At 39.4% G+C, this 19,062-nt stretch overlaps 1 protein-coding gene across 1 annotated transcript in view; it reads right to left on the reverse strand.

Moving 5' to 3' along the window:
- Positions 1-14,217: 14,217 nt before the first annotated feature.
- The window catches only part of LOC128738358 (LIM/homeobox protein Lhx5), a 104,503-nt gene continuing 99,658 nt past the window's right edge, over positions 14,218-19,062 (reverse strand). The window contains exons 5-6 of the mRNA XM_053833410.1: positions 14,528-14,792; positions 14,218-14,444 (exon numbers count right to left, since the gene is read on the reverse strand). Coding sequence (XP_053689385.1) covers positions 14,218-14,444; positions 14,528-14,792 — 492 coding nt within the window. The remainder of the gene's footprint in view (positions 14,445-14,527; positions 14,793-19,062) is intronic.

A 19,062-nucleotide genomic window follows, 5' to 3' on the forward strand; every position in this document is an offset into this window, starting at 1 on the left:
GTGACATTTAATCGGTTTATGTTTTCATAGCACCGACGAACCGACATGACATCCCATATATTTTCCTTAAAAAACTTGTGTCCGAAAGTTTGAATCAAAATACGTTAAACAGTAACACCATCTGCACAACGGATTGCTATTAGAGAACAGGTTTGGCAAAATGTTATTCACTAACTAGGTATGTGGAACCGACACCAAAAAATAAAAACACACTTGAAGTGAATTCATAAAGTCCCTTGTAAAAACTACTTTATGCTTTGTTTTTACAATACACAAAGAATTATCGGGTTATTTCCGTTATTCATACAGATTTCCGGTGAAACAAACTGAATTTTGCATGAAACTGTCTCCCGTACCTTTGTACATTGCTCTGCTGTTTGACATAAGCGATCGCTCGCTTGTAAGCAAGTGGTCGTTTGCTTGCAAGATCTTGGTAGTCAAAAATGAAACATCCGTGTCACGTCAGTTCATCAGTGTTCATAGTGCCAACGATAAAACGTGCTATGTATTACGATAATAAACCAACTCCTGCGTTGTATCACAATTACATATGAGAATCAAAATAGTTCAATGAACATCGCACACATATTCGGTGCGTTCAAGAATGACATCTTGACTTTCAAATTTTTTAAGAGGGTAGAATTCTCGTGAAAGAAAAATTTATTTCCTATGATATCGTGCTCACCGCAAGATACTTTATTTTAGAAGTATTTTAGGAGATTAATTATAGCAGCCATATTAATAACTATTTTTACAAATAAAATATTTTAAAAAACAATTGAAATGCACCGTAACATGTATACTATTTTAGTGTATTTTAGTGTAACCAATTAAAAAGTTTTCGCTAAAAATATCAAAAAAATATGCGTTTCAGGCCTCCCAAAGCCTCTTTTTATGCTGCGTTAATTAGGCTGCAAGCAAGGTTGCAGCTACAAAAGTTCAATTCAATGGACAAAGTAGTCTAAGTCCCCCCTAACAAAAAAAAAAGGTTGCATAAGCATGGTAACGCTAGTCCTTCAAGCTTTGAACTGGTCGAACTGGTTCTGGACCATCATACCAAAAAATCGAAAGTCGAATATATAAATTATGGCAAACGTACATTATGGCTCGCATCCATTATGGCATTAGACCTTATGGCTCCCATCCATTATAGCAGACATACATTATGGCATTCGTTCTTTTGGCATTCGAACGTATGGCAACCGTCCGTATGACAAACGTATATATGGCTAATGAGGTGTCATCGTGAATCTTGATTTAGGTCGTATAATCTACGGCGTATTTCGAAGCGGTTGTTCGGCAAAGGAAGTGATACTGAGTGCTAGCTTCAGTACATGTGCAAAACTATTGACGGTTAATACCTCGTGATGAAGCCGTCATCCTCGGTTCAACATTCGGCAATTAGACAACACGCGAGATGCCGAGAATTACGCGCGCGTACTAGATTTAAGCTCTACCTTCTTCTGTGGAGCTAGGTGCTTCGATTCTCGAAACTAGATGGAGTAGAATACGTTCGGTTATCGATAACCCACGAAAGTTGCCTGATGAGGAAAAAGCGCCAGAAGGACATCAGAAATCGTGAAGAACTAAAACAACTAATGAGATGTGCAAGTTCTACGGTGGTGAAGATGAACCAATCTCGTAGAGGATACACTCCGAAACCTGATATGTACGACACGAACGAGGATGGAAACCTGGTCACAAAGGAGCAAGCAATGATATAACCTTCAAACGATACCAGAGTGCTGGCTTCCGACCTCGAAGAGATCGGGCGAGAAACCGGTCAGCTGAAGACAATTAGAGCCGCCAGAAAGCAGAACTCAACAAAAATGGCAAAGAACTACTAGCAACGGCACTTCACTAATTTATAGGATTTCGGAGAAGGAGAAACTACCGGAGATATGGATAGAAGGTTACCTGAAATCTTTGAACGGTGGAGGCAATGTACGCCAGACTAAAAACGAAAGCTAGGAGGATGGACGGCAACGTTGAAAGAATGTCGGACAACTATACAGTGAAATCCATGCTCTTCAAGAACCTCACCGGCATCACGACTAGAGAGCCCAACGTACTAGATGGCTCGACCAGGTTGACTTGCGTGTATCAAGATGCTCAACGAATTGGCAACGAGTGGCCCAGGATCGATTACAGCGGAGAAAATGCTTAATAAGGCAAGAGCCGCCGTGGCTCTATGCTACTAGAAGTAAGAAGTAAGTAAGTACCGGGACGAGTGTCAACAAAACACATATTTGAAAGTCTACTAAGACGCTCAAAAATAACTCTAAATTATTTATCGAATTCTATTGAATACGCAGGAATTTAAGCAACCACAAAACCAAGAGAACGTTTTATGTTACAAATTGTAACAAGAAGTTTCGGTAAACTTTTCTCTGACAGATTGTTAAACTTTAAAATTTTTTAATCTGTACGAAAAGGGTTACAGTCGTTCGTATATTTTGGTGTCAGTGGTATACCCGGATCTTCTGGTGGCGTCGATCCGTTGAACAGAGCTTTTCCCCTATGTTAAGGTTAATAACGTACACAAGGGGCTATTCCACAGGCAAAAGCAGTGAAATATTCTCATCCCTATCAACCAACAACTATGCAGCGTAGTCAACACAGTCAGTGTGTAACGCTTATATGCATCAAATCGCTGCAGCCCAATGCCACAGTCGGGGTTCTAGAATGGATGAAATGTTTAGTTCACCCCTTACAGCATTTGTTTTTGCAAGGAGAAGATATGTTGCCAGAAGGATGTTGGCCCCTCGAGCAGCAAAACCACCGCACCGGCATCAAGCGTAAGGATCAGGAAGGAAACCTTTATCTGCCAGCACATCGAAGCACAGTGTTTCTCGTTCAATGCTATTTCCTCCCATCCTATCCCCTGCTGCTAGGAGGAACAACGTTTTCCTCCCTTGATTCGATTATGCAGGCCAAAATTGCGGAAAAATTAGCGGCTGATTTAGTTTCGTTTTTATTTTCCGGACAAATGTTCTGCGTAATTCGATCACAATATATCTCGCAAGCTTTGTTTTGGGTAAATCTGCTCCTGCCCTATAGCAGAAGTGGTGACTATTTGGTATAGATTACCTTTGACTACTGGTGGTGACAGGTGATTAAAAAAGCAAGCGTGATTCAACAAAATGTGTTGAAGGTCAACATTGTTTGAGCATGGACCCAAGTACGTTGATAAAGTTTGGCATAGTACAGCTTCCAATTCTGCCATAACATTTTTGAGGGAAATAAAAGCTATTACCATAATATAAAACAACGAAAATGAATAATTTATTTGCGGGCATTTTTACCTTTGTTATAGTATATAACAAAGGTATAGAAATTGGTCGAAAAACACGAAACTGATCCGAGGCCCGGAGGGCCGAATCACATAGACCAATCGATAGAGCTTGACGAACTGAGCAATGTCTGTGGGTGTATGTGTGTGTATGTGTGTGTGTCGCTCATTTTCTATCGCCTGTTTCTCGGATATGGCTGAACCGATTTATGCGTTATTAGTCTCATTTGAAAGGTATTATTGCCTAGTATATCACTATTGAATTGTTTTGTGGTCCGATGTTTCGCTTAAAAGCAAAAATGTGAAAGCTACGTGACACGATTTTCTCCGGAACCACACAACCGATTTCAATGATCTTAGTACCAAATGAAAGCTCTTGCTAAATTATAAAAATTTTCAGGAAGTTTTATTGAAAACAAACAAGTAGTTTAAAAGTTATGCTTGAAAACGTGTTTTGACAAGGTAATAATTATCGCCTGTTTCTCAGAGATGGCCAAGCCGATTTATGCGCTATTAGTCTCATTTGAAAGGTAATATAGCCGGATAGATCACTATTAAATGGTTTTTTGATGGGACTTTTAGTTTGAAAGTTATGAGCAATTGAAGTTACACGTTAAAATTTACAATACTTTATAACGATTTTAACCAAGATAATTCAATTGTTTTTGTATAAACGAGAGGTCTTAACACTGCAAATGTATTTACCAAATTTCATAAGGATTGGTTCTACTGGTCAAAGATATTTAAAAATGATTGATGAAATTTATTCAAGAAAACCTTTAATGGGACCAAACCTCAAAAACAGAATAATATAGTAAAAATGTGTAATTTTTCAACGGGTGTTTCTTTGCAGCAGTTAATTAATAAAATATAGCACATTTTTTTACACTTTTAGGGTGACCGTTAATCCGCTTAAAAGGGTGACACAAATTTTTATTTTTGAAACGCGTCCAAAAAAATAGCGTCTTTACAAAAATTGTAGATAACTCTAAAAATAAGCAACTTTGTTGCAAATAGTAACTATCTATCTCTTACTGGTTGCGAAATTTAATGATTTGTTTAAAGAAACCAGTTTAAAATCAAGCAAAGCAAAGCCATGGGTGTAAACGTCCTTCAGAACTTGATCCTTTTTTATCGACAGACTTCGCAGCCGGTTACTAGAGTACAGGAAAATTACGGGCTAGGGCAAAGATCCTATTAACTCTGTAACGGTACCGATCAGTCGAGATTCGAACATACGACGATTGGCTTGTCAGGCTAGCATTGTACCCCGACGCTAACTGCACGGGCCACTTTAAAATCAGTTCTGCTCAAAAATTCTGTACACGCTGTTTTCATTGCTTTCATATGTTCTATAAGGTTATTTAGTAGGTTAAAATACACACTGAAGATTGTTTATCACTAGGATGCATATGATAACTAGCACAGCATTAACAAACAGTTGAATTAAGTTCCGAAGACGTGTCGATTTCTGTATGATCATTTCCAGCTCAAAACGCTAAAAAGGCATTTTTTATTCGACTATTTTCGATTGGAATTGGAATTTGAATGTGAAAATACATTCAAGTCGCTTTTTACGCGAAGGATACGTTCCGCGTAGATCAAAACCGCGTAAATTCCGAAATTCGCGTAAAAAAAACCGCGTGAATTCCGAAATTCGCGTAAAAATAGTCGCGTAAAAAGCGACTTCAGTGTAGTTTCTTTCTAAACCTAATATTTGACGAGCAACATTTCAAAAGGTCCAATGTGCAAATGAGAGATTCTCTTTGCATCTCACCTCTTAGGCTTATTACGGCGGCATAAATGCACTTGAATGCGTCTATTTTGCATGAAACGGTTACTGGTGTCATTGGAAAACTTATCCTTTAGAATAATTGAGTTGAAATATATTTATACCGCCGTAATAAGCATAAGAGAGGAAACGCAAAGAGAATCTGTCATTTGCACATTGGACCTTTTGACATGTTGGTCGAGATTTCCATGTTTATCTGTAAGTAAAAAATAAAAAGGTTTGACAAAACGGATCTTTTTTTAAAAGGGAGGTACTACCATTAATCGTATCAATCGGCACCAAATTTAAGATTTTTGCTTACTGACCTAAAATGAACAATCTGACAAAATTTGGTTCAAATTAGATTACACGGTTATTGAATACTTTGAATGTGTTGACTCTGATAGATAATTGTTAGATTCCACATCTGAATAACTTGAGAACGGCTGGGCCTAAGAAACAGTTTATATAAGAATTTAGTTCAAAGTGATGCGTATATAATTTGCCTCTGTCAGTTTTATGAAAATTACAAATTCAAATACAAATCAAAAATAATATTTTAGCTGGAAATGCCCATATCAAATGACATATAAGATGGTATAACAAAGGTTCCTTTTACCACTAGGTGGATTAAATCGGGTTTTTTACTTTGTTCTAGGCATATAGTGTTTTTGAAAGGAACAACATTTAGACTATAGTTTGCAAAAAAAAAAAATCATCAAACAAAAAACTTTCCCGATTTCTGGAAAGAAGTTTGAGTTACTTCCCATCGTAGCGATAATCTTTACTGATGATAATTGACACCATATGCTAAATATGTGCAAGCAAATATGACCATTATGAGCAACAAAAATCATTCTTATTGAAAAGCCTTTTATGCTGAAATAATTTACGATTTCTGTACATGTGCCTTCCACAATACTTTGGAGCGCTAAACATAATTATAAGAATATTGCGATATCGATCTAACCTTCACGAACAGTCTGCCGTAAAATGTTTTGGTTTTCTGTTTTACGCGTGGGTTTGATATATAAAAAATATTCTGGATACGTTAAATGACTTAATTGTATATTTCGATACCCACCTTCATTCATCAAACTTAATTGCCACGAGATACATCATTCACAACTGTTTCGTTTCGGGCCAAACCGTGGCATAACGGAGTGATGGGACCTTATGCTGCACTGCAGACTTGAGTCGATTCAGTGCCTGGGATGCTGCAGATAGTATCTTCACAAATTTGGAATATTCTACAAGTTTTCCGTTGTCGCTTAGCCAAATGATTTTTTTTGAAAACAAAATTTAAGCGAAGCCATTAGAATTACTAAATAAGTTTCCAGCAATAAATGCCTGCCAATAGGTATTGGATTGATATTTTATGTAACGCGCTCTTCAGGTATTAATATTTGCTAGAAAAATATTTTGAGTACAACTATCTCTAAATGTTAGGTTATCACATTACTATTTTGTACATTGAACAAAAACTTTCAATTTTTCCATTCTACTTACTAGCGGAGTGTCAAACAAGCAGGAAAAACTCATTTGATAAAATATTTCCCATGAGCTAATTTTCGGCATCCTGTGAAGCGAGAACTGCAAATTGTACTGGGAGTTCCCAAAGCTATGGTTTGTCCCACTCTATTCGCTTGCCTCATTATCCTATGTAAATTATTTATGTTGAGTTTGTCGATAACCTTGCAGTGCAGAAGGACTGAGAAGTTGCTTGATAGTTGAATTTATATCGCAAATATCCTACAAAACTTAATCCTACAAAAATTAGTGCTGCAGTTCTTAAACAAAAGAAAAGTAAGAAATAAATAAAAATAATCGTATTAAATTAAAAATATAATACTGTGTACTTTTGACTTTGTAATATATTTAAAATAGTTATTAAAGTTGACATAATTAATAATAGTAAGCAAAATTTTATTTTCTGTCAATATTAAACCACACAGGCACTACATATCATTACAACGATATTGTTAAATTTGGCAGAATTGGTACGAGAACAGAATCATAGCCCCACTTTGAAAATAGGAAGGAAACAGGATTCTGAAAGACGCCGCAAAACATCTGGGAGACAACGACCGCATTGTTTATTTGCCTATTTGTTTAATTGTGGAATTCAATTAACAAAAATTTATTATTGAATGTTTCGGGTCATGTTCATAAAAATCTTACACTGTTCAACTTATGTGCAAACTTGTGCGATGGTTCATCAAACTCAAAAAGGCTTTCAACGGTGAAGAAAGGTCGAATGCAGGCAGTTATTAGTTGGTAAGATTCGAAGGTTGTTCGGTGGAATCTCGGCTACAGTAGTTCAATCGGTCGGAGTGAGCGTTGCAACAGACAAAAGTTTAGCACAGACAGAATTGTCGGTGAATCGATCTCGCCATTTAATATCTTCACTACACATACTGCTTGCTGAATCTTCCTACGACGCTCGAGTGTTTGAAGATCCAAAAGACGGTATCTATCGGGATACGGCAGTAGATTTGCTGGAGGTAAATCTCTCAATGCGAACCTCATAAAACGTTTTTGCACTCGTTGGATGCACAGATTCATGCATCAGCCTGCACCCAACTCCAAGCAACGGTGAAATAAAGTTGAAAAAACAACACAAATAGGGCCTCTACCATTTTGTTATCCGAGCAGTTGGTAAACTGGGAAGAGAGGCTGCATACGTAGAATATTGCCGCATAAATAGGAACTGAGCCAAGCTTGAAATCCTGGGGCTGAGCGAGGTCCGCTGGCCGGGTACTGGCGAACACAAGAAATCATCCGGCAAATCATGCTCTACTCTGGCATACGAGATAAAAATGTTACTCGTAAAAGGGAAGTTGGATTCCTACTGAGCCCAGGGGCATATACGGCCCTTATGAAGTGGGGACCGAAAAATCGTAGCCAGATTCAAAACATGGCTTCAAAACCTAACAACAATCCATTGCTATGCAGCAACAGATGCTGCCGACTTGCAGCCGATTTCTACAGCCAGCTTAACAGCGTAGTTAAGAAAACCCCAAAGAGAGACATCCGAACCCATTTGGATGACTTCAACGCGAAGATCGGCTTAAACAACGCGGATCTCGACTGCGTCATGGGACGCCATGCTGCACGGGAAGCTGTTTACAAATTTTTGTGCTAATAACAACATAGTCATTGGTGGATCGCTCTTTCTCCATAGTCCAGCGCATAAAGTCACGTGGGTTTCCCGCGACGGCCGAACACACACTAAATCGACCACATTTGCATCTACCGAAAATGGCAAAGGAGCCTTCTTGATTTACGCAACAAACGCAGCGCTAATATTGCATCCGACCATCACCTTGTTATCGCTGAGATACGTTTACGCGTCGCACTTGTCCAACGACGGGAGAAGAAAGTTGGGTCCCAAATCCTCAGGTGAAAAGGGCCTTTGTCGAACAGCTTGAATCCCGAGCTCCGGAGTTGACACCTGGTGGAACCGTCGAAGGGCAATGGGCCAGCATCAAGAACGCGTTCATCATGTCCGGTGATGAAACCCTCGGCAAAGTGCGCAGCGGTCGGAGAGAGTGCAATTGGGAGAGCCGAATTGGAAAGAACTGCTAAGCGAGCTTATAGGCGGGTCAAGAGTGCCTGGACTAACTCTTTTGAAGAACAAGGAGAAACTATCGCCGTCAACGGTGTTATCCGTTTGTCGTACGTTATTTCTCGCCGCCTTAGTGGTACTGGGATGAATACAAAGACGCCGCTAAAGGAAAGAATTAGTCAGCTACTTACTGATCGCACAGTACAGATTAAACGATGGACTGAACATTTTGAACAACTCTTCCAAGTTTCAAATGCCAGCGATTAACAAAACCAGCAGTGTATGACGCTAATAGTTTGTCGCATCAATCGCGTCATCACTGGATGAAATTGAAGCAGCCATCAAAAATACGAAATCCAATGGAGCACCAGGGATAGACTGTATTTCAGCTGAGATGATCAAAGTTGACCCATCTATGTCAGTCCAGATGATGCATCAGCTTTTCAGCAGTATATGGGAAACCGTATCACTTTAAGGCGGAACCGAAAGTGGCTAACGTTATTGGGTTAGTGCGACAAACACTGTACTGTACATCTCATGTGTTCGTCAAAAACCTAAACTTTTATTTGAATACTGTATCAGTATTGGTAATATATGTCAAATAGCGGAGCTTGCAAACATAAACAGCTGATCCGCAGCCAACCGCACTGACTACAAACATCGCGAAAAAGGGTTTGTTTTCTTTATCAAGGCATTCCGATTCAATCAAAATTAACAGCAGCAACTGTATAATACGTAGGATCACTAGGATGTTTAATTAATCCGCTTGCATCGGATTGTGTTTTTGATTCCTGCGTTTGCGTTTTGTTTGTTTACTTCACTCTAAGCTCATCGATGCGGTGAAAGTTGAAAGCTCTTTAAAAGCTCATTGATGTGACGAAAGTTTGATACTGTGTTGCTGCTTTTCCGGAAATCGCAAGTTCAACGAAATATGTGCGCAACCAAATATCTATTAACTAATTCCAGATTATACGTTTTATGAACACTTAATGATCTATATGATCAATTAAATTTATTTTCCATTAGCAATTATGTTTTGCTGAGCGTTTATTGAGACATAGCAGATCGATAAATTGAATTACAAGTTTTAGGAAATTATAACAGCGCTGGAAGCACTGATTACGTGGCGAAAGCGTGCTCTGCCAATTTAGATGCATTTTTAAGGCACAAAACAATACATGCTTCGAATGGTAGCCATTTACCCAGCCATCTTTGAGCCACTTTCGGTTTCCCCTTAAAGTACTCTGTAAGGTAATCCTCAATTAAATCCAGATAGACGATACTCTCCGCCGGTAGCAACCAGCAAGCCGGATTTCGTGCAGGCCGACCATATCATAACGCTCCGCATTATATTGGAGCAGATCAATGAATTCCAGAACTCTCTTCTGCTGGTGTTCGTTAACTTCGAAAAGCGTTTGACAGACTCAACCACGAAAACATTCGGGGCACATTTAGGCATAGATGAGCAGTTCCAGATAAGCTAGTCCGTCTCATCGAAGCTCAGTATGAGCCGTTTTCGCGCAAGGTTTTGCACAACGGCGTCTTATCAGACCGTATAAGCGCAATCGCTGGTAAGAGACAGGGCTGTATTTTATCACCGATGCTGTTTCTCATCGTTATGAGATATTAGTTGGAGCGATTGACAGTGTCTACTGTCAAGTATTACCTTAGAACCCTCTAACAATGGAGAAGCTAAATAACCTTGACCTAGCCGGTGTCATTGTCTTGCTCGCACAACGACGAAACGATGTGCAAAGCAAGTTAAATGACCTCGCCGAGAGCTCCCAGGCAGCATGTCTCACAGTCAATGTAGCAAAACCTAGTGAACACTGATAACCCCACTAACTTTGTAGTAGCGGGGTAACAAGCTGAGCAGGTGAACAGCTTTCAATATCTAGGTAGCCAGACAACGTGTGATGGTGATACCAAGACTGATATTGCCATACGAATCAGGAAGGCAAGGGATGCCTTTGCAGATCTGCGAAACATCTGGCGCTCAAATCAGTTCACTCTACATACGAAAACCCGAATTTTAAACTCAAACGGTAAATCCGTGTTGCTGTATGGCTGCCAAGCGTGGTACGTCTCAGCAGAGACAACGAAAAACTACAGGTATTTATTAGTCGCTGTCTCCGATATATCATTCGTGCATGGTGGCCTGGCAAACGAGTATCCTGCGAGGATCTCCATTGCAGATGTCATCAACGGCCGATAGCAACATAAAATCCGTGAACATAGGTGGAAGTGGATTGGACACACCTTGAGGAAAGGAGCGAACGAGATCCGCAGAAAAGTACTCAACTGGAATCCGCAAGGACAGCGTAGAAGAGGCAAACCAAAAGGCTCATGGCGACGCAGCTTAGTCAACGACATCCGGGCTGTAGACGAGTAGCTGTCTTGGTGACAGGTAAAAGCCATGGCGAGTAATCGTCAGCAGTGAAGATCTCTGATTTCATCCCTTTGTTTGGACCGGTGAACAAAGACGCGTAACTAATTAACAGACTATATCGAATGAGTTCAAATGAAGACGGAACCTGGTACCCGCCTTTCCTAACGATTTGCTTTAAAATTTCATCCTAATTGAGTCAACTAGATCACCACTTTTTGTAGAATTTAACGAGTAATTGATATTTAGTGGTAAATGCGTCAAATTTACATCAGAGAAATATGGATACGGATGCCACTGCGTTGGAATTTGCTGTAAAAAAAATGCGTCCTTGCGCATGCAGAAACCTGCCACAATCTTAAAACGCATTCGTTGGGAGCCTGATTCGGTTCAGAGAGCGTTTACCGTTTGTCTCCCACGGACAGTGACTACTTACGGGCTTACGGCAATGAAATCGAAGTGGTTGTTGAGTTCATACATTGGGAATTTTTGTCCACCGCAGACAACAACACTAGTTTGGAGAGTGAACGACGCATTCAAGCGAAAAATCGGGCCTGCTTAACCTTCGCAAATCATTTCGATCAACGAGCATACGCGGTTGCACGAAGCTGACAGTGTTCAAAATGCCAATCACATCTGTAGTTCGCTACGGGCTAGAGACTGTAATGTAAGCGTGTACACTTGGGATCATTTTTGCAGGAGTGCAAACCGGATGCGGAGATGACACAGTTTGAACTACGAGAGCAGAATGCCCTTCTTGGAAATTTTTCCTTCGAAAACCTGGCGAAAGTCGGCAGGCTACGGTGACCTGTAGCGGAACGTACTGGTTGACAGTGCGGTGAAATTTGTTTTCCTCAACGACCCGACCCCACTAGCAATAGAAAGGCCCAAGGTGCTCAAGGAATTGGCAACGAGTATCCCGGAACCGAAAGGAATAGAGAGAAAAAAAAACTATGCAGATGTAATTAGGGACTATTTACAACTTTTATAACGCACTTGATGAAGGGAGGTTGTGTTACACGCCGGCAACAAAATAACGTTACGTGGGGAACGGTTGTGTTTAAAATCATTAAAATCTGCGTAATGGAATTTATGAATGCTTCCTTACAGGCTTACAAACATCGAACAACCATATGAAATTGACAATAAGCACAGTAACACACATGTATAAATACATCAACAAACCCAAAGATACCATATACGTATTCATATTCGATGGGTCAAACACAAAGCTCGGTTTCAGAGTGATTACTACATCTCTCTACCAGAAAGACAAACAAAAGATGGCTCAATCGATCTAAACACAGAGTCAGCTTACCTGCTCATTCCTCGGTGAAACTTGTGATTTATTCATCATAATGGAAGCAACGATTATGGGACTTTCGGTTAAGGTAAATCAGCCAAATTCCACATTATTTTAATTGTTTTATTATTTTCCATGGTTTCTTTTCCTATAAATATCAACACAATGATTTTGTCATTTCTTATTTGCTCACCGCTGCTTATTGTTTGTTCACTGCCTGACACATAAATAATTCAGCAATGTTTTTAATCATCTCTAAGATTTAACTTATACTAAACTTCTTAGCCGACAGTTATATACAACCATTTTATCCAATGTATATATGTATATTTATAATACAACTTTAAGTAGTTCTATCTCATTGATTCGTTTCGCTATCAAATGAATTTTCTTTTCCGATTCGATTACTTCAGAAACGAAATGAACCTAGACAATGCGGATGAAGAATTCGAGCGATTTTGCGTTCATTCCACCAAATATACTTGTTTCTAAGCACATCTGTGTGTCATCAACTGTTGTTATCAAGTATCGGAGGCTACTTCGCGTTAAATTTACCTAAGATTCATCTATTTATTCGTCAATCATTCAAATCAGCACTCAACTATTGCATGTTGCTCTCATAAGCTATCTTGTCGCCTATCATACCGCGGTTATGCTAATATCTGTTTTGGAATTCGATTTGAAAGCTACTGGAACTTTTTACACGCACTGATAAAACGTTATTTACAGTCACTGTTTCATTCATCCCAAATATAAACATTCCAGCTATGGTTGACAGTTTTGCGATTTTTCCAAAGTCACGAGTCACAATTTTCATTCGCGTTAGACTGGGGTTGCTTTCAAATCTTTAAAAGATCAGCTTCCGGCACATTTTGAAGTAAAACGAAAAATGCTACAAATGACTGTATATTAAAATATTCTTTCGAAAAGTCTATCGGTGAGTCGCTCACTTGATGCATTATTAAAAACATTTCCGCTATTTATACCAATCTATTTTGCTTAGTTTTATAGTAATACTGATGGGAGGATTGATCTTGTTATTATTTTGCTCAAGTAAGAAGCAAGTGATTTAAATTTTTCAATGTATCCTTACAACGTATTAAGTTGAGATTGTTGCTTGGAGGATTGTAATGCCGGTGACGGTTTACGACAGCACACTGTAGGACTTTCCATGTTACCAGTACCTATAATAACTAGATTGTAGGATATGTAACTAATAAATTGTGTTCTTTCGATGAAAGCTCAAATTTTAACGTAGGTACTTTTGTTGTATGTGAGTTGTAACATATTTCATTGACCATTTTCATGACTCATGTCTGTTTTTCTCCTTTATGCTGAACTGGTAAGTGTCAGATTACACGTGTGATGTCATTCACTTTGCGTGGATGCGATTTTCTCGGTCGCGTACACGTAAGCACCGCTGAGACCTATTTTTATTTGGTTGATATTTTGAGTCTCGCTTTCTTTATTTTTTAGCATTTTTACGTGATGCGTTACTCAAACAAAGTTGAAGTGTACTTTTGTTTTACGATCCAAAACTACCAAACAAACTCTAAACATACAGGCAGTTGAAAACAAACTGTTTCGCTTGAAACGAACATGTAAAAGAACACCCTCTGACGCCAGCTTGTTTAGCACGATCTTTATGTGCCATGCGGAATGCCAGAAAGCAGCAAGCCGTACAAAAATAAACCAATAGAGGCAACCTATAGGTCGTGAAATGAGGATCCAATGGCTAGTATATGTACACAATTCATTTAAATGCAGAGGTCTGCGAGAAGCTCCAAACATAATAAACCTAAATTTTTACCTTTTCTCCTTCTAGAGTTATTACGAAATAGTTAACAAAACAAATAAATTACTATCACTTAACAATGCTAAAAAAATTCAGTAATTTTTACCAAACTAGTCCTTCGTTTTGCATATTCTGAGGTTCGGAAAAATTGCCGGAGGTCATGAATTCGGGACTGCCTGGCCGGGGGCCCCCGATCATGTTCTCAGGTGGACCCCCGGCTCCGGCGTTTCCCGGTGGGCCGTTGGGTTGGTTGAGAAAATTTGTTTCCGGTGTCATCCCGCCAAAATCGCTCACCATGGGGATCGGTCCGGAGTGGTCCATGGGTCCTCCTGCATTGGTATGAAAGCTAAGCGTTAATTGTTGTTTGCCGATCACTGTCGATCATCGAAACGGGCACTATCCCCCAACTTACCAGGAGCATTGAAAGGCATCGGTCCTGCGCCGGGATGGCCAGGGAAGAAGGGCGCATCGTGCGGGTGAAAGGGTGGACCTCCATAACCGAAGTCAAATTTACCGTCGGCTGCAAAATACGGAAATCCAGGCTCATCCAGTCCACCCGGCGAAAGGTTCATTGGAAAACCACGCATCTTTCGGGCTCCACCGAAAAATGGTCCTCGCCCCATGCTAGTAAGTTGCTTTAACCTTCGTTCTTTCGATCGTTTATTCTGGAACCAAACCTGCAACGAACAAAAAAAAACAAAAAAAATCAGACACTTCCCCGAGAACCGGCTCTAGAAATAATAACAAATCAATATCTTCATGACTTTTCGGCATTCCACCGTGGCTGATACATTCGAAGTAGAATCGCGTCCACAGTGATGGCCCGGTAACGACCTTCTAAATTGTCGCTCAAATCAAACTTTTTATTGTTATTATAATAATTTTATCGACAACCATTCTGTGGATCAGTCCGCGTAAATCGCCGTCGGCAAGGGGTCTTTGAACATGATGCTTCCTTTTGTTGTTATTCTTGTTCAGCAGTCACAACCCAAATCCCACTCGTTTTACGACGGTTCGAACTTGGATGGCGTGTAAATAATTTTTTTCTCCTTCACACTTGCTTTTCTCATGACTCTTTGCACTGTCTATCAAGTTGGGGCCCGTTTACGACCGTCCCTTCTGTGTCCAAAACGCAGAGGAAATGAATAACAGTCGGAAAAAGTAGTTATGGGCAATTTTTGTCCGCTTCCCCAGGCCGCCAAATTTAGAGCTGGAGGGATGATTTTTTTTTACCTTTCATCAAACCGCAAAAAATAGCTTTACGTTATCCAAATAAAAGAAAAGTTACTATTCTTAAAGACATTATGTGTTGAAAGTTAATAATTTCATGACGCTCTGTTTGGTAATACAAAAAATACTCAACAGTTGCAAATATTAGCATATTTTTCACTTAGTATCAAGCTTTGCAGCACAACGCAAAGCATTCAGATTCAGGCTATCGGCTTTCCTTCTTTAAATATTGTGAGGAGAAATGAAATCAATGGAAACTGGCATCAGACAAACGGGCATCGCCTGGTGTGTTAATTTTACCGGTGTCTTTAGTAGTCTCTCTGCCCATGTGTTGATTATAGTCATTGATCGGAGCGGTCTACGGTAAAATTAACTTTTACGTTGTATGTTTTACGAGCCACGATCAGTACGGTTCGTTTGCTTAGAACCCACTGCCGCCTTCGGGCTCGTTCTTGATAACATGCAATAACGGCGACAATTATACTGATTATTCCGGGGCTGATGACAACGATGATGATGTAATGATGGTAACGATCGGAACGTGTTTCAAGCGGCTTCATCCTGCCTACTCGGGCGCTGCCGTATGCTAATCAAGAATATATCAAAATTTTCAGTTTAGTGCCCCATTTAGCCGTAGGACATTTCATTTTAGCAAAACGGCGGCGGCGTGTCGGCGGTCCCTGTCTGGTTAACTGACTTACTAACTGACCGGCTGCGGCGGGTGATCGTATAATGTGCGGCTTTTTTATATGTGTACTCATAATTTTTGAGATTTATTGCTTGTTTTGCAAAATGGTCGTGAGGACAGTACACAGCTGCTTGGAACTGTACAACCGTAAGAAGCGACGATTGTGAGCTGCAATCTTATGAGAATGGCGATGCAGAATAACTTACTTCGCTCACATTCTGCTGCAGAAACTTATTCATTATCAAACCTGGAGTCTGGGCCTTAAATTTCGCAACACTGGTGAAAGTGGTCTCATGAATGAGAATTGTTTGATGATTAAAGTGCATAAGTTGACTGCCTTTTTTAATCATTTTGCAACCTGTAACTTCTCTTTCAAATTGATTCTAATGGACTATCTTGCTGCGGAAACAAAAATCATCGTGACACGGAAATGTGATAGATTTTGAACGACAATAACTCAGTCAGTTCTGTACGGATTTTGCTGGTTTGCATACTAATCGATTTACAAAACGTGTGCCTATTCTGTGGTTTTTACATAAAGATGGATTTTACAACAAACTGCTGGAAGTTTTACATAAAGTTGAATAATTTTAGTGAATTTACATAACCTTCCAGTCAATCACGTTTCAGCATTTTCGGGCACGATACTTCGGGATCGATACTTCCAGTGCATTTATTAGTTAGATGTGAGAGTAAAATCCATTTAGTCTATGGCCATTTGATTGAATATCGGATAATTAAGATCCCAATTTCCCAGCTTTTCCTTTTATGATGAGTCAATCACCAGACAATCTAAAATGCAACACAAAACATTATTAGTTTTCATTGCTACGTGTTGTAAAAACAGTTTCGCGGCCTTCTGGTAGTGCATCGGCAAGCTACGCCCTTCAGTTACGTAAATGATGGAATTAAAGACTTTAAAAAGTAGGGCTGACTTGAAATCCCCATTCTAATGAAACAGAGACTACTTGATCACACAGTTATTTTCTGCGAAACGTTCAAATGTCTACCTAGTACGTAGAATTTGCCGGTTAGCTCCGAAAATTAATGGCAAAAATCGCGCAAGCTGGAAAAGCATCACCGAGGGTGATAAGAAGAAACAATGTACATTCTGTCGAGACTTCTATTCTGACTCACTACAACAATTGCTCTACGATTACCTCTCCCGAGAGTCAAACCTCTAGAAATCTGCTGTATGCAGGAGACTTGGACAAGTTGCTCACCTCTAATCGTGTGTTTGGTCACTGTTACCTGTGTACTTGGTAATTCTAAGTAAATGTTGCAAAAGTTTTAGAAATCATCCACCAATAATTAATATTTTTTGAAACGATGGTTCTACAATTGATGAAGGGACGGTAGGGGAAAGAAATGATTTTTTTTTTTTTTTGTGGAGGTGGGGAAGAGCTGAAGGGAAGGGAGGGGGGGTATTGGTAGCTATGCTTGACAAGTAGTCATTTTGACTCCTACCTTTTGTCCAATGCTGGAGGGTGCATGAGTCGAACCAAGCTGTAATCTAAGATTATAACCGGATTCGAACCCACAACACCCGCCAGGGCATGTGGTTCGCTGGTACTTGTACCTTTGAACCATAGAGGCGCTGGACAAAAGGAGACCGCAAAATCCACTTCTCAAGGATAGCGACGCGTTTGGTTGGGTTATCGACACATATTGTGCCGCTTCCTACATCAATTGCAGATTACCACCGAGCGAGAAGTTTTAATCTAACTACTGTTTACTTTCAGGACGACGACACTATGCCGGCCCTTACGACTTGCAAGGTACTGCACGTGACGTTGTTCGTCTGTCAGCTTGTGTTAGCCGCGTTTCTCGGCGCGGGTTTTCGAGGGAAGGCCCCGTTCCTATGTAATAGACTAATCTCAAGTTTTTAGTCTTGACCTTGAAATGCGGTCATACATATATATTAATATTTTTTGAAACGATGGTTCTACAATTGATGAAGGGACGGTAGGGGAAAGAAATGAATTTTTTTTTTGTGGAGGTGGTGAAGAGCGGAAAGGAAGGGGAGAGGGGGTATTGGTAGCTATGCTCCACCAATAAGCCTCTTTAGCCCTTAAATGCGCAATGTTGCTTTAAAACAACATAATGAAAAACATCCCCAAAGTAAATTATGTTTACCGCCTTTAGATAAGTAAGTTTTCTTTTTAAATGAATTGTTTCAGCGTGCGCGTTTAAGGGTTAAGAGCCACCAAATAACGGTTGAAAAGTCTGTTTTAGTGAATAAATTAAAACAAACAAAATGATAAATTTTTTTGCGGATATTATTATCACAGTAAAAGTACTGTAAATATATTTATCTTTAACTGGTGGATTTTCATAATATTTGTGCGCAATTGTATCAGTTTGCAAATTTATTGAGGTACACTAAACATTACAAACCAGAATAAAACAATTGAAATAAATTGAATACGTTTCCTAAACCGACATTTTATTTTAAACTTGAATTGGTAATGATCATTTTAGTTGAATTCACTATAGTATGAAAGTATTTTAAGAAACCTGCGATGTCGTGACGGTTGGCTGACGACTGCTGTCTTGGTGAGGTCATTATGATCAAACATGTTTTCATTCAATTAGCTACAGCAAAATTATACGTTATAATGTAAACATGAGATGTTTTGGATGCGATCAAGTTCGATATTTGCCCTTAGTGTCTCGGAAACATGTTATCGGTTTTTCGTACGTTCAGCTGTTCGAATACAATTTAGTTTAGATGGTAGAAACATGTGGAATAAAAATACAAGATTATTTTATTTGTCTCTTGTCACCCATTTTGATTTGGTTTCTTTTCTGCAACCTATATTGCTTGAAGTTAACAAATTATCCTAAACCATTTTTCCATTGGTTTATTTTTATACGTAACTAGCTGAATGTCTGATCTTGTTCGAGATTCCAAATCAGCCTGAACTTATATTATTCATGATGTTGGTAGAGCCTGAACTTATATTATTCATGGATGTTGATTGAATTATGTAGAAACTATATACTGTTGGATTTCGAATTTGGCAACA

This window comes from Sabethes cyaneus, chromosome 2, assembly GCF_943734655.1.
Source record: "Sabethes cyaneus chromosome 2, idSabCyanKW18_F2, whole genome shotgun sequence".
In the NCBI taxonomy this organism is placed as follows: Eukaryota; Metazoa; Arthropoda; class Insecta; order Diptera; family Culicidae; genus Sabethes; species Sabethes cyaneus.